General features: G+C 49.6%; 6 protein-coding genes; 2 read left to right on the plus strand and 4 right to left on the minus strand.

The window, feature by feature from the left end:
• The first annotated feature begins 154 nt into the window (after window positions 1-154).
• Window positions 155-1210, plus strand: GSTUM_00011158001 (uncharacterized protein). XM_002841744.2 has 2 exons: window positions 155-530; window positions 591-1210. The coding sequence occupies exons 1-2, from the start codon at window positions 328-330 to the stop codon at window positions 1039-1041; spliced, it is 654 nt and encodes a 217-aa protein (XP_002841790.1). The 5' UTR covers window positions 155-327; the 3' UTR covers window positions 1042-1210.
• Window positions 1211-2512: 1302 nt separating this feature from the next.
• On the minus strand, window positions 2513-4772 carry GSTUM_00011159001 (uncharacterized protein). XM_002841745.2 has 3 exons: window positions 4627-4772; window positions 3566-4560; window positions 2513-3488 (listed from the first exon to the last, which is right to left on the minus strand). Exons 2-3 carry the CDS (start codon window positions 3673-3675, stop codon window positions 2852-2854), a joined length of 747 nt encoding a protein of 248 aa, XP_002841791.1. The 5' UTR covers window positions 3676-4560; window positions 4627-4772; the 3' UTR covers window positions 2513-2851.
• Window positions 4773-4918: 146 nt separating this feature from the next.
• GSTUM_00011160001 (uncharacterized protein) lies at window positions 4919-5813 on the plus strand. XM_002841746.2 has 1 exon: window positions 4919-5813. The coding sequence occupies exon 1, from the start codon at window positions 4977-4979 to the stop codon at window positions 5724-5726; it is 750 nt and encodes a 249-aa protein (XP_002841792.1). The 5' UTR covers window positions 4919-4976; the 3' UTR covers window positions 5727-5813.
• A 1518-nt stretch (window positions 5814-7331) lies between these two features.
• On the minus strand, window positions 7332-8653 carry GSTUM_00011162001 (uncharacterized protein). XM_002841747.2 has 1 exon: window positions 7332-8653. Exon 1 carries the CDS (start codon window positions 8499-8501, stop codon window positions 7440-7442), a length of 1062 nt encoding a protein of 353 aa, XP_002841793.1. The 5' UTR covers window positions 8502-8653; the 3' UTR covers window positions 7332-7439.
• A 4038-nt stretch (window positions 8654-12691) lies between these two features.
• Window positions 12692-13023, minus strand: GSTUM_00011163001 (uncharacterized protein; the record flags this gene model as incomplete). XM_002841748.2 has 1 exon in its annotated part: window positions 12692-13023. Exon 1 carries the CDS (start codon window positions 12983-12985, stop codon window positions 12692-12694), a length of 294 nt encoding a protein of 97 aa, XP_002841794.1. The 5' UTR covers window positions 12986-13023.
• Window positions 13024-13071: 48 nt separating this feature from the next.
• On the minus strand, window positions 13072-15380 carry GSTUM_00011164001 (uncharacterized protein). XM_002841749.2 has 4 exons: window positions 14958-15380; window positions 13809-14862; window positions 13714-13752; window positions 13072-13659 (listed from the first exon to the last, which is right to left on the minus strand). The coding sequence occupies exons 2-4, from the start codon at window positions 14664-14666 to the stop codon at window positions 13132-13134; spliced, it is 1425 nt and encodes a 474-aa protein (XP_002841795.1). The 5' UTR covers window positions 14667-14862; window positions 14958-15380; the 3' UTR covers window positions 13072-13131.
• Between the last annotated feature and the right edge of the window lie 8857 nt (window positions 15381-24237).

A 24237-nucleotide genomic window follows, 5' to 3' on the forward strand; every position in this document is an offset into this window, starting at 1 on the left:
GCGCCGGTATGGCGAGTACGCTGTCTCCTAGTGTACACACTGTCATGAGAAAGTGTCCTCTGTATCACGTGGTGTGCCAAGGGAGCCTCAACCCACACTCGTTGGCTGTAAGTAACTAGTTCCTGGGTTCTCTTGCCTCTTGCTTGCTGCCCCACTAAGCTTGTCGACAGTTGGGCAGGAGGGTCCTACAACAATCTCCCCCTACCATAACCATAATACCGTATTATAGAAACAAAGTCGAGCAACAAACCGAGCTCCATCATAGGTTTCCTTCAAGCCCAGCAGACAACTTCCTCCACCCGCACTTAACAAAAGCCATCCAGAACCATGTCTGCGGAAAAGGATGCTCAAAAGTTCTCCCTAGCCTACATCTCTATCCTCGCATCCTCTGAGGCACCCTCAACCATTGTTGAGATACTCGCAGATCTAGAAACAGAAGCAGCTTTGACTCCCTTCTCATCAGACTCTGCCATCCTTCTATCAAACTTTTACGGCATCTACTTCTTCGCCCTTTTCCTTTGCGATGACTTGTAACCCCTCCCCACTTCCCCACCGCTAACAAAAGCTAACAAAAAGCTCCCCATAATCAGAAATGAAGCACGCTTCCTCAGCAAGCGTATCCCCATGCCAGCGCTCCAATCCGACCCACTGCTGATTAGCACATACACACTCCTTCGCTTTCTCTACACCAGGAACTACGCTGAGATCTACACCGTCATCGATTCCGCTCCCTGGTCCGAGCACGTCAGCCCTCTCGTCGTCCGCTTCAAGGACTATTATCGACAGAAGACGGTGTTGCTGTTGTCGAAGGCATACTCGAGCATTTCTCCCGTTCACGCAGCCGTTTACTTGGGCTTTAAGGGCGACGAAACCGGGTTGCTGGAGTACATCGCACAGAGGGGGTGGTTGCTGGATGAGAGTGGGCTTTTGAAGCCGGCGCCTGTGGAGGTCGAGGAAGGGGGGATGGATACTGATGCTGAGGGCAATGACATGAGGATCGCGATATTGTCCGGGCTTGTTACTCACTTGACGGAGGTTTAGGATGGAGGTGGAGAGATAGGGGAGAGGGCTATAGTAGGGGTGAATTGTATTAATAGTTAGGACACGATAGGTTAAGCCCGGTCCTAGACAACCTTTTCTTTGTCTTGTTTCCCCATTTTTTCAACTTCGGCCCCAACGAACCGCTAATGATATATATTCTTTTTTTTGACCGCCGTGAATCCTTAAAACAGTACTCATCATATCATATCATACAGCACGACATCGCCGTACGCTGGCACCAAACCTCCCAACCCAAAGCCCACGAGAAAAAAATTAAAAAACTCCAACACCAAGATCTACGGTACAGTACAGTACAACAAGCAATTAACTCTCATTATATCATCGCATCCCCCACCCGTCTAATCATCAAAATCAAAACTCCCAGGAATTCTCACCTTCCTCTCCACCTCCTCTTCCTCTTCCTCATCGTCCACGTTCCCCGCACCCTCCTTCTGCCCCCCACCCCGAACATCACTCCCCCTCTCCTTACCCTTACCCTTCCGAAAAGGACTCCGATCCCCAAACGTATTCTCAGGCCTAACCACCGTTCCAAGCCCTCCTAGTCCCATACCAATTCGCTTCCTACCAATGCTCGGCGCCGCAGCCAATCCACCCCCCAATTCCTTCTTATTACCATTCCCGGACGTTGTCACTTCCCCCCCCTCCTGCACCTGCGCATTCCCGTTCATCTCCACAACCAGTGGAGCAGCAGTGCCGGTGCCACTAACTGTTTTCTTCGGCGACGACTTCGGGGAAACTGCTGGTGGGGTCTTATTCCCGACCAAGCCGACCAGGTCCTCATCGTCGTCGTCACTGGATTCGTAGAATAGGATTGCGGTGGGCTCTGCGCGGGAGCTTAGAGGGTGGTAGACTTCCCGGGAGCAGCCGTAGAGGGTCATTCTCGAGTTCTTGTTTATAGTATGGATTGTGTTTTGGTATTCTGTGGATGTGGATGTGTTCTTTTGGTTCTCCGGGTGAGGGTTTAGTGTCTTTGTTGGACGGGGGAGATCTGGATTCTTGGTGTTTTGTTAGTGAGTGGTGGGGAAGGGGAGGAAGACTTTGGTTGACGCGCAGTGGCTTGGCGGAGCACGTGAGTTACGTTACGCGTGGGGATTAGGTAATGGGGAAGAGAAACTTTGCCCTTTGTTGGGTTTGATTGTATGATATTATGTTGTGTTGTGATGGTTTTCCTCGGAGGTATGCGGTTATGGCTGGGAGGAAGCGTTTATAACATACCTGTAGTGGTAGTTGGGCGGGTTGAAACTTTAGGTTGGGATGTATGAGGGATGAGGGATATAATTACTATAATTATTGATTCTACAGTGCTAATAGGATTTGCAGTGAGGCTATTAGTAAATTCTGATATTGGAATCAGAATCCCACTGATGGCTTGTATAGTAGGAATGTGGGCACGGTACCGGACCACGGGAGACTATACTCGTAGGATTCCCTCTCACATTCTCGGGATGCTGGATTGTAATCTTGGGGATTCTACTTGTACAGTACGGTAGCTATCGTTAAATATCTAGAGCTACGTGCTGAGTCCCTATGACAGAAGGATAACGTACAATATCATACCAGCAGAAGGCGATAAACAAGTCCACCCCAAAAGCTCAATTTCGAGACGTAAGAAAGAAAGATATATAGGAAAAAAAGGCACCGCAACCCAACCCAGTAGCTATGGCTCTACTTTACAATAAAACGGTTAGAAAAGAGAAGGAGGATAGGTGAGGAGGGGGAGGGAAAGCATCCCTTAGAAATACAGTGGCCTCGACCAAGCCGGGGCCACTTGTGATAGTGCCTTCGTTGACTAATCCCTATACCTGCGATCTCTACCTCCTCCCCCTCCGCCGCCACGTCTACCGTACCCGCCACTACCTCTACCCACGGTAACAGTGTCCCTCCTCCCGCCACCACCACCGCCGCCCCCTTCCTGCAATGGAACATTATCCTCAACCCTCTCACCCCTCCTCCACTCGCCACTCGGAACACTAACCCCCCCCATGACAGCCCCACGCGCACCTCCACGGACCCTAAACCCACCAAATCCATTCTCCCGCGGCCCACCTAAGACCCCGCCCCTTCCGCCTCCAAACCCGCCCCTGCCATTCCCCGTAGCTCCAACCCCGCCATGGCCCTCGGGGTAAATACATACGTCGATCCAATCCCCTACGACAAACGAGACCTCGCTGAGCGTTTTTCGACCAACATTATCCAAAACCGCGTCGCCGTTCGGCACCACTGCGCCCAGGTCCTTTGATGTGTAGCGCGTCGCGTTGTACCGCGTGTCCGCAAAGATGAGACGGAAGCCGCAGCGGGAACGGGGCGGACAGACGTTTGGCAGCGCATGCGAGAGGAGCATGCTTAGTTCGTTGAGGGTGCAATCGCGCCAGGTGTAAATTGTAACATGCTCGCGGGGCTGGGAGTGTGCACGGAAGTCATCTAGGCTGTTTTATAGCATTTTTTCCCCCCTCCGGTTAGCTGGATTGTGTTTGGGAGAGGGAAGATTGGGGGATAATCAAACCGGTGGAAGCCGCCCTGTCTGTAGAAGAGCTTAAGCAGGAAGGGGGTCGTGCGCCGACGGTCAACCTTTATTGGGGCGGTAGTAGTGGCGAGCGGAGAGGCTGCGGACATGGTTTGATGGCTTAGAGGGTATTTGTACGATTCTAAGGTGGAACTGGAAAAAAAGTGTTGGGTTTGGTGTGCTGGTTGCGGGTGAGTTGGAGTTTGGGGCCCGCCCGAGTGTTGATCGATTAGAGGAAAGGTATCTTATCAGATCTTATCAATCTCATCTGGATTGCCAAGGTCCCTTGAGCGATTTTACAGGTGTCATATGCAACCCTCTGACTTCATGGTGAGATAAGAAAATGATGTCCTTTCAGAGCTTGGTGCAAGGCGCAGAGATTTATGAGAGCGCTTAAATAATAATATTGTGGTATCATGAAAGTGCAATTCAATACCTTGATACTGATAACCAGTTGTATCGTAAGAATTCAAACCGCTGCAAGGCCAGCTTTTCTGACAGCATTGCATTGTTAAAAACCGAAAGCACTACATGGTATTGAGCGTACACCCTTATCCCCCCCCCCAAAGCAGGTAAAAATCACCTAAGGAAAAAGTATCGTAGTAGAATTACAATCTCCCAACCTTTAGCAATCCGTCACGACGCCAGTTCCCCAAATAAGCATTCGGAAAGGAAACCTTCAATGCCATTCTATCCCCTTTTCTATTTCCAGATTCATTTTCCTTCCTCTAAGCTCGTAACAGTCCGAAAAAGAGTGTCCAAGTCAAAATGAACGACGAAAGGCTACTCCCGCTGAACACTTCTGATGTCCATATCTCACTCGCACTCCGGAAGTAGTTTTGTGGCTTCCCGCCCGCGATGAAGACTACCATCAGTACCGAGACGATGGAGGAGCCGAGGAGGTAGAAGATGAAGCCTGAGTAGGATTCTAAGCCTAGGATACCGGCAGCGATGCCGAATATGGAGGAGGTGAGGGAGCGGATGTCAGCGATTGTCTGGTGGGAGCTTAGTTAGTAAAGGAAGCTCAGAAAGCGAAGGTGAAAAGGGGAAGATAGGCAAACCTTCGTGTTGTGAATGACATTTTCGGGGACAACGGGGTTTATCTGGAGGTCCTTTTCCTCGGCGTTCATGATGGTTTGCTTTTCAGTGACTCGGTGGTAGTGTGGAATAGTATTTCGTCGTATGATAGTTTGTAGGATAAATTTAGTGGAAGCTTTCCAAGTTGAAAATGATGTCCCTAATTGACCATCAGATCCGCCGGTGAAAGCACGCCAAGCTTTATTCAGACTATCGTATGTTACCCCATCCGCCAGAGTCTCTTCTACCCCCCACAATCTTTCATCCACGGTTACCAGAAACTCCATCCTCACCCTCCCAAACCAAGTCAGCTCAAAACCGCACACGAAAAGAAATGTCACGAAATGTCCGAATCGAAGAAGTCGAAGACTCCGACCCCGAAGAAATGGACATCTCCCTCTTTGACCCCCGTGCAGCTGCAGCCGCGAACCCAACTCTAATGGATCCGACCGCAATCCCCCATGGAATACAAAGACCCAGCCACCCCCAAACCCAATATGTCTCTACGGACGAGAGCTCCTATAAGACCTACCAATGCCTCTACCCTATATACTTCGATAGCACCCGGTCCCGCGCCGAAGGCCGCCGTGTAAATAAAACCCACGCAATTCCCAATCCACTCGCCCGCAACATCGTCGATGCATGTGCATACCTGTCTCTAAAGACCGTATTCGAACCCGGAAAGACACATCCAAAAGACTGGGCAAACCCGGGCCGTGTAAGGGTACTGTTTAAAGCGGATGGGAAACCAACTGGGAACATCAAGAACAAGTTCTTGCTGCTTAGGACCATCGGAGAGTTTCTGAAGGCGAACCCAACGAGACCCGAGGATCCCTTGAGGCTTAGGATTCCGAATTTCCCAACTGACGGGAAGCTGCCGGAGCCTCCTGCTGTTCCCAGGGGGTGGAAGGTGGGCACGATTTTGCCGACCCATTCAGCAGCCTTGAGTGGCGGGGGCGTGAGTGATGATATATTTAAGGAGATGATGAAGGACATGGGCATGGATGCTGGCGGGCCGGGTGGGGGTGCTGTGGAGAAAAAGGAGAAAAAGGAAAAGAAGGATAAAAAGAAGGGAAAACGGTGATTGGGTGCAAGTAGCGGTGGTTTGGGTTGACTATGTGGGATAGACTTGCGTTGTATATACACTATTATGTCCTCGGATTCTTAAGCATGGGCGTTTGTGATTTCTACGTTTTCCTACTTCCACAAGCTCGAGATCCTGCACTAAACGGGATTGGGCTTCAACCTATCAAGCCACTATTTTGGATACCTACCGGCCACACCGGCGCCCGTTTCTCCTCCGGACCCCCAGTCAGAGTTCCTGATACACCTCAGCCAGATCCAATAACTGCAGGCTCAATCATTTTGAGATAGGCCACGAAAACCACGCAAACCTCAAGATCAATCCCTTCCCGTAACTCACTTGTACATTCACAGGACATCACTCGATCCTTGGTCCCTCACAAGATTTCTTCCTTGCATGGTTATGAGACTCGTGATGTCTGACTGTAAGGCCGGGCACAATACCCCGAACAGGGTTATTGTAAGTCGTGAATAGTGTGGCACTCCTCTGTTGTACATTTATTATTATTTCAAGCTACCTAAGCGCCTTTGGCCGTAGATGTGTTATCCGCGACCTGCTTCTAGGTCCCGTCTTGCACAGCATATTTTCCTATTACTAATATACCGGATACTGTTGTTTCTCTGAACACTTAGAAATCTTGTAATTGATTATCGGTGGCCAATGTCTATAATTTTTCTTGCTTGTCACCTCCTCCGGCCCACTAGCCGAGAAATCTCATCCGAAAAGGCCTCACTTTAACCCATTTATCCCCGCCAGACAATGCTCCCGGAACTCCTGATCCCCACCCTCCTTACAATACCCCAGCCTATTCTATCCATTTTACATTGCCCCCCCCCCGCCCCCAATCTAGCGAATATGGGAGCTATGACAGAATGGCCCAACGGTATAATAATAATACCACATGCCCTCAGAGGGGGGCGGTGGAGGAGGAACCAGAGACTAGTTGGTATGATACCAGAAATTAGGCATTGAATCCTTGTTTCCCCCTCACCTCACCTGCCCCTCCCTCTCTGCGGGCACGTAGTAACCCTGAAGAAGGACGTAGGGTGGAGAAACATGAACGTTTTGGCCGGTGGCCGTCGGCAACATTTCCGAGGGGGTATCATATAGCGGTGTCTAGGGGATTCTCGGTCCTGGATTACCTGACTTGCAGGCTCGTTCTACACAAGCTCGTGAGGATGGATGGTCAAGTCAACAAAGACTTCATCCAACCCGCCGACGGCATCAGGACCTCGAGCACGATGAGGGCGGGTCATGCCGGAACAGGTTGGCTTAAGAGAGTGATAGGGTGTGAACACAAATTAACCTTACTTATCAGTGTGCCAGTACGGTATCATATCTTCGTAGCTTTATATAACTTGGTTTTGCTGGGGTAGGGTAGCTGAATCTGCCAGAGATCGACTGACTGATAGGGGGAGTGAACGATATCGAAAGCTTTCCAACCTATGATATTCCCAGGCGATTTTCAATATCTTTTCATGTGTTACACTCCTTCAGAACAGCATACTGATGCTACGATTCCACGAGCGGGTGGGGTAATAACGGTATGATTTTATCGCTAGCGGCGCCTCCAGAGACAACATGCCTAATAGCGCACCTCAAAAATTAAAAAGGATCGGATTAATGCCAAACTCTACACATATGAATCCACACCAACACCCCAAACATGAAAAACAGCATACAATAGAATTGGGAATGGAATGAGAAACGCATCTACTCTGGTGACGATGCCAACATCAATATCTCCTCCCCAATTGAGTCTGTCCAATACCGCACCCTGCCCGCCATCCTCTCGATTCCCTGCCGGAAAGCCAACGGCATCTCAACCCCGCTAAGCATGATGTAGAGAACGCTCAGGGTAATAACTAGCACGATATCTCGCAGTATACCTCTTGTTCCCGTTCCTCCTCCCGCCCCTTCTCCCGCTCCTTCTCCCGCTCCTCCTCCCGCCCCCTCTGATACATCCTCAATATCAGCAAACCCCACCGCCAGATCCGCAGGCTCCTCACCGCCGTCCAGGTCTTTTGTCACAACCACCACAGCCTCCGAATCCGCCTCCGCCTTGGTATTCTCAGCGGCTTTGAAAACGTTGTACGGCGGCAACCTCCACCCAAGGTATGGTTTCAGCTTTGTCAAGCGTTTAGTGATCTCGTCCTCACCGAGGTACAGCGTCTCCTCCTTCAACTCTGTATCCACCGTCATCTTTGAAATCCACTCATCTTTCTCCCATCCCTCCGGCACTTTCGCTATCCCGAGATCTACAAGGGCTCCCATCACCTTCTTCAACTCGCACTTGAACGGGGCCTCGCGCCTCGCCCTGGACAAGACAATCGCAAACCAATACAGCGGCGCATTGAATTTGATTTGTAACTCGTCCTTTGATTCAGGGATTTCAAACCTCTCCAGTAACTCGGGAACAAGCTTAACCAAGGTCATCCGATTCTGATACGCCTCCTGGGAAATCGGCAACAACTGTATCGGGGAATGCACGGCAGATTCGGGGATTATTTCCCGCTCGACTAGCTCGTTCGCCAGAGCCATAATCTCCTCCTGTACTTTCACGCGCCAAGAGATGACGGCGTTGAATGCTACGATGTTTCTCTCGACGGCGGAGCCGGAGAGGATGTCTTCCGCCACGCCGAATAGGTCGAGATCCAGATATGTGCTGCCCCCGCCGAATGAGTTGACCTCCTGGCGGACCCAGTCGATGAATTGATCGCCGGTGGGGCAAACGCACTGGTTGGGATAAACCTGTTTTGGCGTAAACTCTGTCATTTTTGATTGAGGCGGCGGTGGCACGGAGTGGAAGGAGTGGAATGGCTTCTAAATGAGAGCTATAACATCTAAATGCAGTGAGGCGAAAGCTGGAGGTGGAGGATGAAGGAAGGGAAGGAGTTGTGAAGGCTTATGGTTTTATAGAAGGGTAGTCCCCTCTTCTTCAGGCGGGGCTCCGGAGCCTTGCTGCAGCTGGCCGACATCTTAGAAATGCTTTGACACACCATTCAAAATTATGTTTTCAGGATTTTGACATCTATATAGTCTTGGCGGCTCTGAAATATCTAAAAACAGGTAAAATGATGCAGGATTCAGATTATAATAGAGATTAATTGATGTAAAAATGCCAAGACGAATTCAAAATCAAATCTTTGCTCGCCAAACACTCCCTAGTGTTATTCGCAGAAGGTACGATACGTCCCTCTCACCGTATGGTAGACTACAGGCGCTTGGAAAGAAAGTCCTAAATTCCTGGTGTCGTAGCGAGGGGAAGCCTCGAATCAGGCCACCAGATTTCCAATATCGAGTGACCATCTGTGATGCTGTGTCGTTTCGCAGCCTTAAAGTTTCTGTATCCAAAGAATCATACACCGTACATCTACTCTATGAAGTAGGCCCCCAATGAGCAATGATTCATCCACCCTGCTCTTCGCCGCCTGAGGATAGAAGGGTAATGTCATAACCTCGCTCCAGGAACCGACTGGAACGCCCCTCCTCCATCCTCACAACACACTCCCAGCACCACTCGCGGGACAGGAGAAAGTTATTGAGGCCCTTTGACACCACCAAATTTCTTGCAAAGCCCCCGATCGGAGTTTTTTGCCGGCTGCACGTTAAACCAAACTTTCGTCACCAACACTTGCCCAGATAGCGGCGCCAGGCAAATCCCCTTCCCACATTTATCCGGACACATACGAAGACTCACCCAAACCCGAAATCAAAACGCTCCACTCACACCCAACTCCTCCCCCATCACCTCCCGGGTTCACCCAGAGAGGAGCCAATTCCCGGTCCACCACGCCTAGACAAAGCTCCACCTCGCGGCATGTTCTGGCTCCTCGACTCCCACGACGTCGAAAAACTCATTTGCTACCACTTCGTGATTTCCCTGGTTATTATTTTACTTCTTGAGGCACACCTGGACATGACTCGCGCTTGTAGTTGTAGCTGCACGTGCCCTTGTTCGGGGGAGGGGGTGGAGGTACAGAAACCGGATGGGGGGGGAACCGGTATATGCTGGTGGTGTGGGAGGGAGGGGCGCCAGTGATGTCTATGGTTTTGAAGTTGGGTACGTCACAGTACTGCAGTGGTGGGATTGGCGTTTCCGTGGATTGTACTCGAGTACTTGGCTGCGGAATCGAAGCGGCAGCGGAGTCGAGGGTTACCTGAGTTCGGGGGGGGGGGGGTATGGCTTGCTTGCGGTGTTATGATATGACACATTTGGTTTTGAATCGTGTTGAACCTGTTGCTTTAATAGGCTTGCTCTAGTTCTCTCGTGGTTTATCGTTTACATCAGCAATAATTTAATCGCCGTCCAACGCCCCAGCACTGAGTAGCACTCGGGTGCAATGTTTTTCCACCCTCATGCCATTGCTATAAACAGCAGTACGAGGCCCACCTAGGACCCGCCAGATCAAACCCACCCGCACCAAGCACTAAACAAAAGAACAAATCAGCTCATGGAAAAGGAAGAAAAAACACACCGAGCAAGTGAAGGAGTTCCTGAAACACCCCCTTGCAAATACGCAAGACCGACCCAAGGTCGCGATTCAGTCTGAGCCGAACTATGATAATTATATAATTTGAGATTTGTTACATCGATAACCCACTTGACGGCTTCGCAATAAGTCGAGGTGAAGGAATGGTCTTCTTCCACCGCCGCCAGTTGTTGAGGGTATTCTAAAGACAGGAATTGTGCCGGCAGAATGACGAAGAAACCCCTGTGCCAAACACCCACCAAGAACGCCAGATCCAAAGCGGGGTTGAATAATACCGGAGGGGGGGAAATGATATGACAACTCATTTATGGACTCAGGAACACGTAATCAAAAGGTATATTCTGCCAAGCCATTAAATTCAATGATGGATCAAGTTGGCTGATCCCATGGACTTTCTACGGGGGTGAGGGCCTGGGCCCTTTGTAATTGGAAAAGAGAAAACCTACATTTTATATGGTTTTATATGGACGCAGTTTTGGGAAAATAGGTGTGATCGCTTCTCAGCAGTTCAAAGTTAGAAAAGCCTTTCCAGTCTACGGAGTAACCAGTGTCGTCTTAAGAAAAAGGTATCATAAAAGAGACAAATCAGGGTACCTCGGCAGCAAGCGTATCACTGTACCATACTCGAGTGGACAGCCCAGAAAATTATTATGTTCAGGGTATGATATGATATCGTTTCAGATACCCGGGCACGAACGAAGGAATAGCGAGGGCACGACCCGGAGTCGAATTCCACCACACCTCCTCGTACGATACGATAATGACAGCAGGTCCGATTTGCGCTGCAGGCCTATTCAGGAAGGATAAGGGCTTCAGTCTCGCTGTCCCCATGGGACAGGACATCCTAATTCTCCCACCCTGAGCGACGGATTATCCAATATAGTGATAATTACGAAAGCCCGTTTTGAAGGGGATCGACCTCATGGGCTCCCACTAACCGCACAGGGGCTACCGACATGTTCTCGGACACCTCTCTACCGGTTACGCCAGCTTAAGCATTTCACGGAAAATTGCTACAGGAATAGATATGATACTTGGACTGGCTGCGATTACAATTGGATTTTCACTAGGGTTTGAATGCTATGATTATTATAAACGCATCATCGAGCAAAGACGTCCCCAGGGGAAGGAGAGAATATAAATATAATCTCCGATCACAGATATCCAACGACAAAAATCCCTCAAGTCTAGAATATTCATGCTCGGAATATCAGCGATGAAAAAAAGTATCATAGGTTTTGGCTGTGAGAAAGACGTGATTTGGAGGAGGGGGGGGGGGGTGGTTAAGGATTACAGGTATTACCGCCGAAGGCTACTGGGCTCCCGTCGCTAATAATCAATAGAGTATGATACAGTAGTATGATGCGATATTCACGACTCACGATAGACCCGTTCAGGGCACCGGGCCCGAATTCAAAGTTCTGTGTCACTAGTTCTTGAGTAAGGTGTTTGTAAACCGTACGCCCATCACTTCCCCTCGTATGGGACGATCACTCGAAAGACCTGAACAGACATCAATTTGATTCACACACAATCACAACATGTCACTCGGCCGCCCGGAAGAATCAGCCAGTAGAACACCCGGCGTTCCGTAACATACGATGGATGGAGAAGTTGGATTCAGTAACGACCTATCCAATTCCCTCACAAAACGTTTAATTCGGGTCCTGATAATCAACGCACCCTACCCTCTATGCCTATCCAAACGTCAGAGCCCCAGAATTCCGCGCTCAAGCCGCCACGGAACAGACAATAACCACTCGCATCGTCACCATCCTAAGCTCGCCCATACGTAAAAGCTACACCACTAACATTCTCCACGGAGAAGCCCCCCCCCCACAAACAAGGGTCCATCACACCCCACTTTCCTCAAGAACCAGTTCGAGTGACCTCACATGACTCGCCCCCACTGCGACGCAAATTCCGCAAAAGGACGACTAAAGAGCACGGGAGGGGGGCTATCTCACTTCACACGGGGGGACAGATAGCCCCAGAGAGCTTCGGTTTTGGTGATGAAAAAAAAAAAACGCCCATCGGCTCAGTGTTTTGTCCCGATATCATCATACCTTAGCACCCACCCCAGCGATACTCTTCCTCACAATCCCGCCGAGACCCCACCCAGATGCGGGGTCCCACCTCCCTCCTTACCTCCCACCCACGTGCCATAACTTGTCCCAGCCAACCAACCAACCAACCAACCAACCAACCAACCAGCAAGGATACCCATCCCTGGGGCACAGATCTATTCTTTTACTGTACGAGTAGAATGCCCGCCACCTGCCAGACCGGTGACGTACTACCTTTCGCTCTCACACATGTAAGCAGACATGCAGCCCGGCTGCTACCGCCATCGTATTCGTTGAGCGCCCTTGGAAGAACCTTGGAAGTTCACCGAAAATGTGCACAATATTCCGGCGGGTTGGTATGACAGCACGAAATATGCAGGGCCCGGGACACACTAGATGCATGAACTCACGGAGGGGGGGGGGGAAATCTGATGAAGGTGAATAATATAGATGGTGTGGGGTTTTTGAATGAATACATAAAATCATACTCGAGTACAATCCTGAAAAAACGCCCCTGCACCGCCGCCCGCCAAATGTAAAGCGAAGAGAAGTTAAGAATGCCGTCTAGGGGATTACACAAAGAGAGACTGTAAAGGAGGGTGCGGTAGTGCTGGTTACAAGGCTGTAAGGTTTTATATAGGAAATTCCGGGACGCCAGATGTGTGTACGAGTAGACATATGAAGCAATGCACTTAGGCATGCGGAAGTCAAGCAGCAGCAGAAAGGTCACAACCCAAAGGGAAAAATATATGCCCAAAAAGAACGAAGATGAGGAAAGGAAGCCCGTTGAGGAACGCAATTTGATCTGACAGGAACGCTAAGGTATAAAATCAGAATGAAAAGAAATCACATAATGGCGCAACTGTCCTGTCTAGTAAAGAGCACTGAATCGCGCTTCTCCTTCTTCCCTAACTTTTCCTTCCGCTCATCTTTACTAGGTCTAAAGGCGAAATCCTTGTCTTTTTTCTCTTCGTTATCTGGCCGGAAGACGAAGTCGTCGCTGTCTCCTTGGCCATCATCCTGCTCATCCCCGGGCCCGCTGCGCTGGGATAATGGTTCGGGCCATAGCTCCGGAACGGGTCTCACCCTGACTCTGCTGCTCTTCCGTTTGTCCTCCTCCTTCTCGGACTCGTATTCTCCTGCGGAAAATGGAGCTCCAGTGCTAGTGTCTGTCGTTGAGAGGGATGTCGAGAGGAATGAGTGGCGGTGGGGGAGGCGCTGTGAATGAGATCGAGTGGGCCCGAGGGTCTGGGAGGTTGAGCGGGTGAGGCGTTTTGAATCTTTGTGCGAGTTGCTAATGCGAACATCGATGGCATTCAACAATGTGTCAGGGGCAGGCGTGGGCGGGAGAGACTTGTTTAATCGAGACGAAGACTAGATGATTATTAGTTATTCAATTTCAGATGTCACTCAACCAATACCAACTACCTTTTTTTTTGTAACTTGAGAGACCACAGCTAGAGATCCCTAGATATCATGAAAATTTAGTCATCATCCGTCCCGATATCATGGAAATCACATACCTTATTCTTCCTGCTTGCAATCCCAGTCCTCCTTTCAATCTCCCCCAGTACACCCTTCAGCTGCACTAACTCCTCCTTCAAGCCTACCGATTTCGTCTGCAATGCCACGAGACCTCTGAACCACTGCTCAACATTGAAGGTCATGGCGGCATAAACCCTAACCAAATTCGAACCCTTCCACCCCTCCTCCAGCCCCAGCAGATATTTAGCCAAATCATCCACCGCAGCTAGCCCCTCAGCCACATCCTTCAATGCCTTCCCCATAGCAGCCATTGTGCGCTCAACCACATACTCCACATTCTCATTGCCCTCCAATATCTGCAACCTAAACTCCCGACTTTCAAGCATATTGTCGAATGCCATCGACGCAGCTTCCGAATCTAATGGAACCCTAAGATGTTTCAACCGTTGCGATATATCCGATTTCGCTAGGTCAAAATCCCTTGTAGTTTTCGAGATGAATCCATCCATATCGTTCACATGGGATTGCAAAATCCTTACGACTTCCGAGTCGGATTTCGCTAGGCGGCCATGTAAAAGATGAATACCAAAAGCGATTTGTGAAACAACCTTCGATAACCGATGATGCTCGCACTCCTTATTCCTTTGCTGACGTTTCCTGCTTCTCGGCGATGAACCCCCAGCTTCCTCTCCCTGCGTTCCGACACGGACATCACGAATCGATTCCTCAAAGGCGGTTTGCATGCTCAGTACGGGATGCCGGGGAATGGGGGGCGGCGATGTGGATGTCCGCCTGCGGTCACTGGTGTCCTCGCGTCCACTGGAGTGCAGAGATGGCGACAGTGGAGGCGTGTAGCCCCGCTCCCGCTTTAGCTTCTTCTCGCGCTGGTTCGCCATAGTTTATTGAGGCTTCGTTTCTCAAAAACCCTGAGATTTGACTCGTGGTATGTAGCTCCTAGAATCTCTCTCCGTATCCCGGAGCACCCAATCCAGTTATCTAAAATCTCACACCCCCCCCCACAACAAGCAAAGAGGGAGGAAAAAAGAAAAAAATAGAAAGAACCAGTAAGATGGGCACGGTTACGGTCGGGTCCTGGATGTGACCTCACCCAAATGTAAAATTTCAGCCCCTCCACCCGTGAAATTTGCTCAGATCAGTTGAAGAAACAAAGCCGGGGGGGCACGCACGGTAGACTTTTCTCCCCCCAAAATAAAATAAAAAAACAGAAATGACAACAGCGGCTCGCTCGCTATCAAGAGCACGCAGAGCAAGCTGCGCTCGAGTATCCTAGATACTGTACGGCGGATGGATCTGGAGGAGTAGTTTACCGGTATGGGCTTGCAGTATCACCTGATTCACCGATTTGACTAAAGATTTTTAGTGCATACGTGACACCGGCGATGCACAATGGCAGACCGTGAAGCGTGGGCGATGACGGAAAGGATGGAGACGCTCACCGCTCGCACAAGTACTACCGTAGAGCAACGGAGGGAAGTTTCTCAGGTCCAATTACGGGTGAGTGAAAAGTAGGAGTTTGAAACACGAGCTACGCTAGGCACAAATATTTTCCTCTAAACGATTCGAAGAGGAGGCGAAGAGGAGCAGTGCGAGATGATGGTAGGTTGGGCAGCGGGTTGGAAGAGCATCCCTTTCCCCCCCGCCCTCCACTTCAACTCACCATCTGCGAAGCTTACAGTAATCCGATGAGTTTGTAAGGGGCAAGTCAAAGAATGAACAATAGTGGATGACTACAGGCTATCCCGTCGCTAAATCTAGGGTGGAATACCGGTACCAGTACTCGTACTGTCCAAGTACTCGTACAGTATGCATGCTTTTGTTGTTTAGTCTTTGCCGGTATGGCATGATTGGTCAAATCAAGTGCGAGTGGGTCGCACAGCAGTCTCATCCGGGGGGCACGAGGAACATGGTGCAGAGCATTTGGAATCCACCCTCCCCTGAGCGAAAATCAACAACGAACACTCCGCAACAAAGTCCCTCGAGAAACGTACTCGATAGAACCACTGAGAATCAGCTCCTTCAACTCTGTCGACTCTAATGAAGTATTGGTTGAGGGCTGGGGGGGGTAGGGTGGGCGTTTTTGCGCGGGGGGAGGTATGATAATGATATACCGGTATACAAATTTACGCCAGGGCACTATCATAGTTTTTTTTTTAGATGCATTACTAAGCAAAACAGAGGGAACAGGAGTATGATACCCGTACTTGTATCGAGCAGGAAAAAAAAAGTGGATTCGCCAAAGGGTATCATATTAATAACAAAAAAATACTTGTTTCCGATCCCTGTTCGTCACCCGCCGGCATTCCTTGTGCCCCCGTATGAGACGGTAACGGGAAGTGATGTGCTGTACGAGTACTCGAAGACCGGTTTGCCGTATTCACACTCATTAGTCGGGTCGAAAGGTGTGCGTAGTGCAGGTAGACTCCTAGCACTGGTATTCGTGGATAGATTTAAGAGGTCAAAGTGAACATTTTCCTATCATAATACTCGTGAACCAGCTATCCAAAGCTATCGGGGAAGGCCACACGGATAATTAACCTGTATTCCTTCGGGCCCTCCCCTCTCTTTCTCTAGGAGGTCCAGAAATGCATCGTCAAAATGTCTGCACAGTAGTCTAAGTCAGTACCAAGATTCATGGTGCTTCGCTATCATATCGCCCAACCGAGCCACAGCAGGCCAATAGAAGATCACCGGTGTCGATATCGATGGGCAGACGGAAAGACGCCATCTCCAATGCTCTTGGTCGACATGAGTTGTTTATGCGTTAAACCCATCCACTGGAGGAGGGGAGGGAATGCTCTTCAACCGCAGAATCCGATGAGTAGGAAATGATAAGGTAGGCGAAATGCCCATATTGGGCTGGTGCAAAATCATGCAGTTGGAAGGAGAATTCCATAGTCTAACTCGCACTCAGCGCTGTTGATCCGAACATGCAAAACCTTCCAACAATGCTCTTGGGGGGGCGAAGTTTAGAATGACTCCAAAGGCCACATGATCCCTCTGATGTGCGTACCTCGGGAATACTCGAGTACTTGGGGGCATCGGTTATCTTTCCATGCGATGCCCTCCTCCCAGGCACACCAACGCCGTCTAACCATATCAGAAGCAATTGTGCTCGAGTACCCTAGGTTCTGGGTACATGTAAATTCGACCCACGGCAATTCCCTGTATGGTAGTTACTATCCCCAGAAAGGCGAAACCGCCATGGAGTTAGTCCTTAAGAGGGATAGTGGCTACCTTGAGAAATATAGTGACGGGTCGAGTTTGCTCAGAACCTACGGTACCGGTACGAGTATCATGGCGGAGCACCATTTCGCGAACTCGCCCAACCATTTCCAGGGTTAGGGGTCGTTTAAAATTTCAGGCGTCAGACACTGACGGGCAGTGGCTGAATGCAGACAGGACCACGCGATTCATGACGGATCGGATCTTTCTGATCGTTAGTCTAATCCCGCCCACCCAGAACTTACCGCACCCGTCCCACGAATCACTGATCCTATCCGCTGACCTCTTCAACCGACCACCCCTTCCAATAATAAATGCCTTGCACTCGAGTAAGCACTCTTCATCTCTCGACACGCCACCACAAAACAGCCTCTAGGAGGTCCTACCGTTTTTTCTTTCCCCCTTCCTTGTTTTTTCCCCTTGCCCCCGAATCACTAGAACTGGTAACGGATTAAAACTTCAGTTAGGGGAACGGCAAAGAGGCCTCGGAGGATAGACGCTTGGTGGAGACATCATTTGCCGGTACTTGTACTGTACAGAGCTGCAGGTCTCGTCACCAAAATTTCTTGATGTCGGCCTGCGACACACATATGGAACTTGGCAAGATTCTGCCAGTCTCAAAGTCGCTTACCATTGGGTTCCGCACTGTCGGGACACGGCAACACTTCACCTTGCCCAGGGCAATTTGCCAGCTATTCCAGTGATGAAGTTCATTGACTCAACATAGATGGAACAATCACCGCCAGAAACATTGCACTAGTTTATTTGGTCTGCGGCTTGGAGACACGTTTAGCCGCATAATCACCTCCCTGTACTATTAATTGTGTCTGTGGTCAAAGCCCTTAGGAATTTTAGATTCGACATGAGACGAATTGGCATCGTATCGCAAACTTTGATCAATGGGCCTAGTTTTAAGGCTCAGTTAGCGTGAGCCTTACACACCGGATCAGCCAATGCCGCTCAGCAGTCGAGTATCTCCGCGGACCAGCCAGCGCTCGGCATGATTGGTGACAAGCAGAGTCAATACTGGTGTTTGACCCAGTGCTTATACCATATATCGTTTGGAGACGACTTGAAATTTCTAGCATTGATGAATCAGAAATGTTCGTGTTATCATGTAGCCTATGCCTTTGCTTTTCTTGAGTTAGAAATTCGTATCAAGATACCGGTATCTGTACGTGATATGCTCTTCCAAGGTAAGTTCCACAAGTAATCCTAGTTGACCAGATGCGAAAAAGTGAGGGAATTGATTTACCTGCTAGCTTCAGCTCTGACCGCGGCACGATCAAGGCGACGGCCTGTTGGCATGTACCATACAGAGAACCACAGTACCATCACATTTTATGGGTAATCTGACAGTCATCCGATGACAACGACATCTCGGTGCTCATGTTCTTGTCTAAACCAGTGATCGGACAGTCATCACGGGCCAGCACCTGAAAATACAATTGGCTGCACGAGACAAAAAAAGGGTACTTGGCAAGCTTGTTCATCAGGGAAGCGTGGCTCCAGAGTTTTCATTGACTGCCAGACAAGCGCCTTGATAGCAGTTCACTCGCACGGGACTCTACCAATCTTTCCATTATCTTCCATGGAGACACGGTAGATTCCATCCAGTGTCAAGAGCCTTTCAAGTCCGATGCAGTGCAGTAATCATCAGAATACGGTATCTTAGAAAACTATATCCCACAAATCTTCGGAGCCCCGTAGGGGGAAACCAGCACCATGCGACCAAGTACGGTCACCGGCGTAAGAGGAACACTCTCCAGCAGTAGTTAAGGATTGCCGAATACCCGCTCCTTGGGGAATATCCTCACCCAGTCCACCGGGTGAGGTATCCATATTCGGCAAGCCGTTGTTCCAGAAATTTGCTTTCCCGCACCCTAACACAATATCAGCAAAATCCCCCCCTCTATGGGGAAGGGTCTTTGATTCTTCCCCACCATGCTCCATCTAGCAAGGGGCGTTTTGCTAGTTTCCTGCTCTGGATGGATATCGATTTCAGACTCCTGGTGGACTGGGACCCTTATGAGAAGATACAGTATGGTCCTGTATGTAGTGTGAAATGGAGGGTTTGTGCCGCATAAAACACTTTACATACAGTGACTAGACAAAAGTCTTGGTGATGTGAAGTAGGTACATTGGTGATAATTATGAATTTTAAGCGATGGTAGAACTTTACAACCATGTGGAACCTTCAGCTACTTATGGATATGGTTCACATGGATCATGAGATAGTGTACAGATAAGATTACTTTAAATCAGGAGTTTTGGCAAAATGAGATCTAGTTTTCAATGAGATAAGATCTATTGAAAAGTGGGGATTTTACCCTTTTTTAGTGTGAAAAGGGACAATCACCAAGACTTTTGTCTAGTCACTGTACTCTATCGTGCGGTTGTTGGGATGAATTCTCACTCGAGCACAGTACGCGGGTAGTTGGTCGTATCTCTTGCAAACAGGAGGAGATAGGTACGAGCACCAAGAGAGGTTTTCATATAGGACAGGGATACCGGTAGTTACAATAACCTGTAAAATAATCCCTGTCTTGTACTTGTACGAAAACACCTCACCTGGTGCTTATACAGTACCATCTGGGAATAATTTTCTTTTTTGCATTATTAGAAACCAAAATAAAATGAGGGTGTAAGAAATATCATACGGTAAAGCATGTCATTATTGTGCGAGTGAGCCCTTCAACGGCGAACAAACCCAGCGTTCCGGATACCATTGCTTATTGGCCTTCTGTTTCCGTTCCCATACATACACTAGACATCACGGGATACCTTGGGGGGGCCTCGATATCAAATGTTTGGTTGGAACTCTTGTGCTCGTTCCAGGGAAGAGGCACCGAAGACAGGGACTAAAGAAATATAGCAAAAAATTCATGGGCATCTGAGGGCGCAAAACATACCCCCCTGTTTCCGCTTTTAACGAGGAGGCTGCAGGGGAGGGGGGAACACCGGCGAAGCGGTCCGATGCGGGGGGAGGGAGGGGTTGGAGCGTTGGGTTAGGCTGGGTTGGGCAGAATAAAACAGGTATCCCAAATATCCGTTCAGGTGTTTGCGACTTCGCAGCGGGGAGTTCCGTGATGCATTTTTTCCGTTCTCCTTCTGAGATCGGGGATAAAAGAAAAAGAAAGGAAAAGAAAAGGAAGGGAAAAAAAACTTCACCTTCCCCTCCTCCTCGATGGGGATAGACTACCGGTAGTGGGCCCAGTTATGGGCAGTAGTGATATAAGTAAATGATAACCTATCATTTTATTGTACGAGTACCCTATCCGTGTCATCGATATCATCGGTGGGCGCAGGCCCGGTCGATACTAGCGATGAGTAGACAGATTCCGTTACTTGAGTGAGACAGCAGTGGCTGGGCCGGATTAACGGAGCTACCGTATTCTGCGCCGTGTGCGCATTCTTGATGCGTTTTTGTTCACGAGGGGGTGAATACGGTAGGGTGGGAGGGCTGGGTACTGTAGACTCGAAACGGATAATGATCACAGGAACGTGATGCAATGTTGGGGTTTCTTGGAATCGATGGGTTCCGAGCGAGTGGATGCAGGTATTTCGCATCACCCCAGCAACAGCAACAAGTGTTTAAGTTACCCTCCCTGTCCTGGTTTGTCGTGCCTGTTGAGGGAAATCGTCAAAGCAGGGTAACAATAAATTATGATACTTGCTGCCGATCCCTGTTCGTCGCCCGCCTGGTTCGGTTGCGGGTGATCATTCACAATCCCCACCCATCCATCTTCGCACTCGAGCACCCGCATAGCACGGTACATAGACTACGGTACTACATTCCGCATTGATAAATACAACCTTGATCGCTTACTTGGCCACCCGGCATTTCGGTCTTGAGAGTCCCCCACACCTGCAGGTTGGAGCTGTGCACGAATTCCACTTGGTTGGACTTTGCTCTTTTTCTCCAGAGGTAGACCATGATACGGGAGTCCGGTGATCCGCAGTCGGTACCGATGGTGTTAATAAGGTTCTTGCTGGAATAGACCTTGATGTAGCTTGCTGCTACTCGTGCTAGTACTCGAGTACTGCACCTAATGCTAATGCAGCTCTCCGAAACGTTTCCCCTCGGTGCGGCACTCCCGTGCCATCTTCCCCGCTGCCCTCCTGCGCCAGAGGCACTGCAAATCCGCGAAGCTGCTGCGATGCATCCCATGGCTGAGGCGCTACTAATCTCAGGTTCCTGCCGGTACTCGTACTCGCCTCTGGCAATGAGTACTCGAGTATCCGGAGACGGGGGTCGTGAATATGTGCGGGCACTCACATACGCACGCATTTTGTGGCCACACATTTTGATAATCCTGCTTCCGGGTACTTATTGCCTGAGGATATATATGTACTAGTATAGTACTCGAGTAGCTCAACCACTTTCATTCACCCCGCGCTCGTGAACGTACCGGTAACCGTACCGCATGCTACTCGTATCAAGCCTTAGCGTAACGTAGTTACCATACCCGTACGAGTACTCGAGTATCATAGGTATCGTAGCTCTCTATGGTGCATGTGAAGTTCATACCCTCTCCTTCGGGAACGCCGTCCGTGGGGGAGGGGGAAAGGGAAGGAAAAAGGAAGGAAAAAGAAACTTTGGACCCAATAACACGGTTGAGAGCCCCGTGCTTTTTTTCTTTTTCTTCCCCCTCTTGCTCACTCCCTTGTAAAACCTGCAATAATAGGTTACAATACAAATAACGCCCTGTCTTGCACTCGAGTACTCGAGCACAGCACTCAAGTATGATGAACAAGGGTTGAACCTCGGCTGCTAGCCTGCTGACACGCAGACTGGACCGACAATTGGGGTTGAAAGGCCCAAGACAGAGGAATTGAGTCCGAGCTCCTCCCGGTAAGCCTGCATAAAGTTATTGTACTCGAGTGGATATGGCATGGGGAGGGAAAAAGTGCTCATGGGGGGGGGGGAATCTGGGAGGTTACTAGCATTGAGGTATTGTCGTGCACATTTTTGCAGGTTGAGATTGGTGGGGCAGGGGAGAATTGGGTTCAATTAGCTGCTGAACACTTAATTTAAAGAATTGTAAAAAGCACTCGTATCCATCGCCACCGCTAATCCAGCTACCAGTCTCATACTGGTACTAAGTACGGTACTCGAATAGTACGGTATGATCTCGTGCAGCCCGCTATCATATCTCCGTAGCAGGGGTTAATCTCCGGTCCACCCGCGATAAGTTTAGTTTGACAGGTTACCAGAATTGCAGATATCGGTTAATGAGATGTAACACAGTCAGCATGCCTAGGCTTTACCCTGTGGGGAAAACGGTGATCCTTCTTTGAGGGTTTTTGTTTCTGGGTACGGAGATTAGAGGTTTACCGGAGATAGTGGATTGGACGAGATTATACGGTACAGCGAGGAGACATCACACACCCGAGACATGTAAAATCTCCCACGTAACAGACACAAAGAGGCTTAGTCACTGCGAAAATCCGGCGCTGTGAGTGGTCGGCTTCTCGTCGCGACAAAACGATTGTCTCAAGAGTCCCCGTGAACCAATAAAGCGCCCTATTGATCAGCCCGTTATGCGAGAGATTTTACGGTACCGGTATGGTGCGTCACCACAGCAACCGAGCCCACACTCACAGCTGACCAACCAATCTGAACCGGCCAAAGCTACAGTAAGTTATCATAACGCTAGCAATTACGGGACCAACTAATCCCTGCGCACAGACTCATTTATCCAACGCCCCGCCAAAATCGTGGCCGACCAATTAGGTAACGCTCATCCCCAATTCTCAGTTGGTCAGACCGAAGCACGCCAGAAGGAAGGGAAAAAAAAAAAAAAATTTGTTTAACCTAACACTGCACCACCTTCCATACCAGAAAATTTGTTCCCGATTGGGGAGTGGCTATCCGGGGAAGAGTACAAGCAATAGATAAACGAAAGCTTAAGACGATGACACGCCGAAGCACATGCTGCTGAACCCGCCAATATGGGTGAGGCAAACTTGCTTGTCCGAGTGCGGCGGTGCTGTGAGAGGTGGAATGCTGAGCTCCTTTGTTTCTCGTTTGGTGGGGTGTTTCATTGATTGCTGATAGCGGTATCGCTCGAGCACGGGTGGCAATGGGTGAGTTTACTGTTCGGATGCGCGTTTGCCAAGTCGTGAAGCTCTATCGTGCTCGAGTGTACTGTACCGCACTCTTGCCTGTGCTGCATCATATATCATACTACAGGTAGTATAGGGCGCGGGGGAAAGGGTGTTTCTCGTGTTGGAATCATTGCGCGGCTGTGCTCGAGAGCTGTACTAGTACTGTACTCGTACTGGCACAATTGTGATTGTGTTGGCGTGCGGGAGGTTATCTGGTGTATCATGCTAAGATTGTCGTCAAACTATTAATTAGTCGCTGATGATTAAGGTGTCGGTGGGGTTTAGGGCATGGAGTCTAGAAGGCTCCGTTACTAGCACTATGATATGTCTGTCTGATGGGATGGGATCGGATGGGGAATGGCATATCATGTCGTGGATGGGGGCGTAAAATGCTCGGGCTACTCGAGTACGATAGTGGCCATTCTGAATTGCTGCTTGTACCCGTACCATACGGAGGTGGGTGGCATGGTGGAAGGGTTGTGATGGTTAGTTATGGATCTTGCTGGACGGAAGTAAAACAGGATCATATGATTGGGATTATCGGTAGATGGCATGAAACGTCGCGCGATTCCTGTGATATTTTTACTCGAGTAATGTGGTGCAGCGCCCCCCCCCCCCTCCCCCATAACAGTTAGCGGTTTTGATCGGAAGAGACGTTATTCGATGGGGGGAAGGAATAAGTTAGTAGGAAGTTTGTGGCGGTGGGGGAGTTCGTCAATGGAGCGAGGATCGCCTGGTGGGGCTACTGTACGAGTACAGCTTGATGCTTGAAGTGAAACTGTGAGAGCTAAGAGGTGCGTGTGGATGTCGTAGAAAGCGAAATAGGAGCTGATCGACTCTCACTCACGTCTGCCACCCGTGTCAGTATTGTACGAGTAGGGTGCTCGGGAACGTAGACTACCGTAGACTACCGCGCGAGTTCTCGTCGACCATGCTGCCTGCGCAGGTAAATTATAGCGCTCGAGTACTTGAATGATGCTAGCATCTTACTTGTAGAATCGAGCCTTGGATCCATCCAGAGATGGGGGCACAAGTCATAGGATAGAGTGATACTATCATACTCATTTAGGCAATATATTGGTACATTGCTCAACCAATGGACTTGATTTTCTA

This window comes from Tuber melanosporum, assembly GCF_000151645.1.
Source record: "Tuber melanosporum whole genome shotgun sequence assembly, scaffold_8, strain Mel28".
Classification (NCBI taxonomy): domain Eukaryota; kingdom Fungi; phylum Ascomycota; class Pezizomycetes; order Pezizales; family Tuberaceae; genus Tuber; species Tuber melanosporum.

Excerpts from the sequence above, each read along its gene's own strand:
- GSTUM_00011158001 (XM_002841744.2), top strand. The coding sequence starts at position 328 with ATGTCTGCGGAAAAGGATGCTCAAAAGTTCTCCCTAGCCTACATCTCT. Across the intron at positions 531-590 it reads CTTTTCCTTTGCGATGACTT|AAATGAAGCACGCTTCCTCA; the intron begins GTAACCCCTCCC and ends CCCCATAATCAG.
- GSTUM_00011159001 (XM_002841745.2), bottom strand. The coding sequence starts at position 3,675 with ATGTCCGCAGCCTCTCCGCTCGCCACTACTACCGCCCCAATAAAGGTT. Across the intron at positions 3,489-3,565 it reads AGACAGGGCGGCTTCCACCG|CCTAGATGACTTCCGTGCAC; the intron begins GTTTGATTATCC and ends GCTATAAAACAG.
- GSTUM_00011160001 (XM_002841746.2), top strand. The coding sequence starts at position 4,977 with ATGTCACGAAATGTCCGAATCGAAGAAGTCGAAGACTCCGACCCCGAA.
- GSTUM_00011162001 (XM_002841747.2), bottom strand. The coding sequence starts at position 8,501 with ATGACAGAGTTTACGCCAAAACAGGTTTATCCCAACCAGTGCGTTTGC.
- GSTUM_00011164001 (XM_002841749.2), bottom strand. The coding sequence starts at position 14,666 with ATGGCGAACCAGCGCGAGAAGAAGCTAAAGCGGGAGCGGGGCTACACG. Across the intron at positions 13,753-13,808 it reads TTGCAAGCAGGAAGAATAAG|GGATCTCTAGCTGTGGTCTC; the intron begins GTATGTGATTTC and ends CATGATATCTAG. Across the intron at positions 13,660-13,713 it reads CTCAAGTTACAAAAAAAAAG|TCTTCGTCTCGATTAAACAA; the intron begins GTAGTTGGTATT and ends ATAATCATCTAG.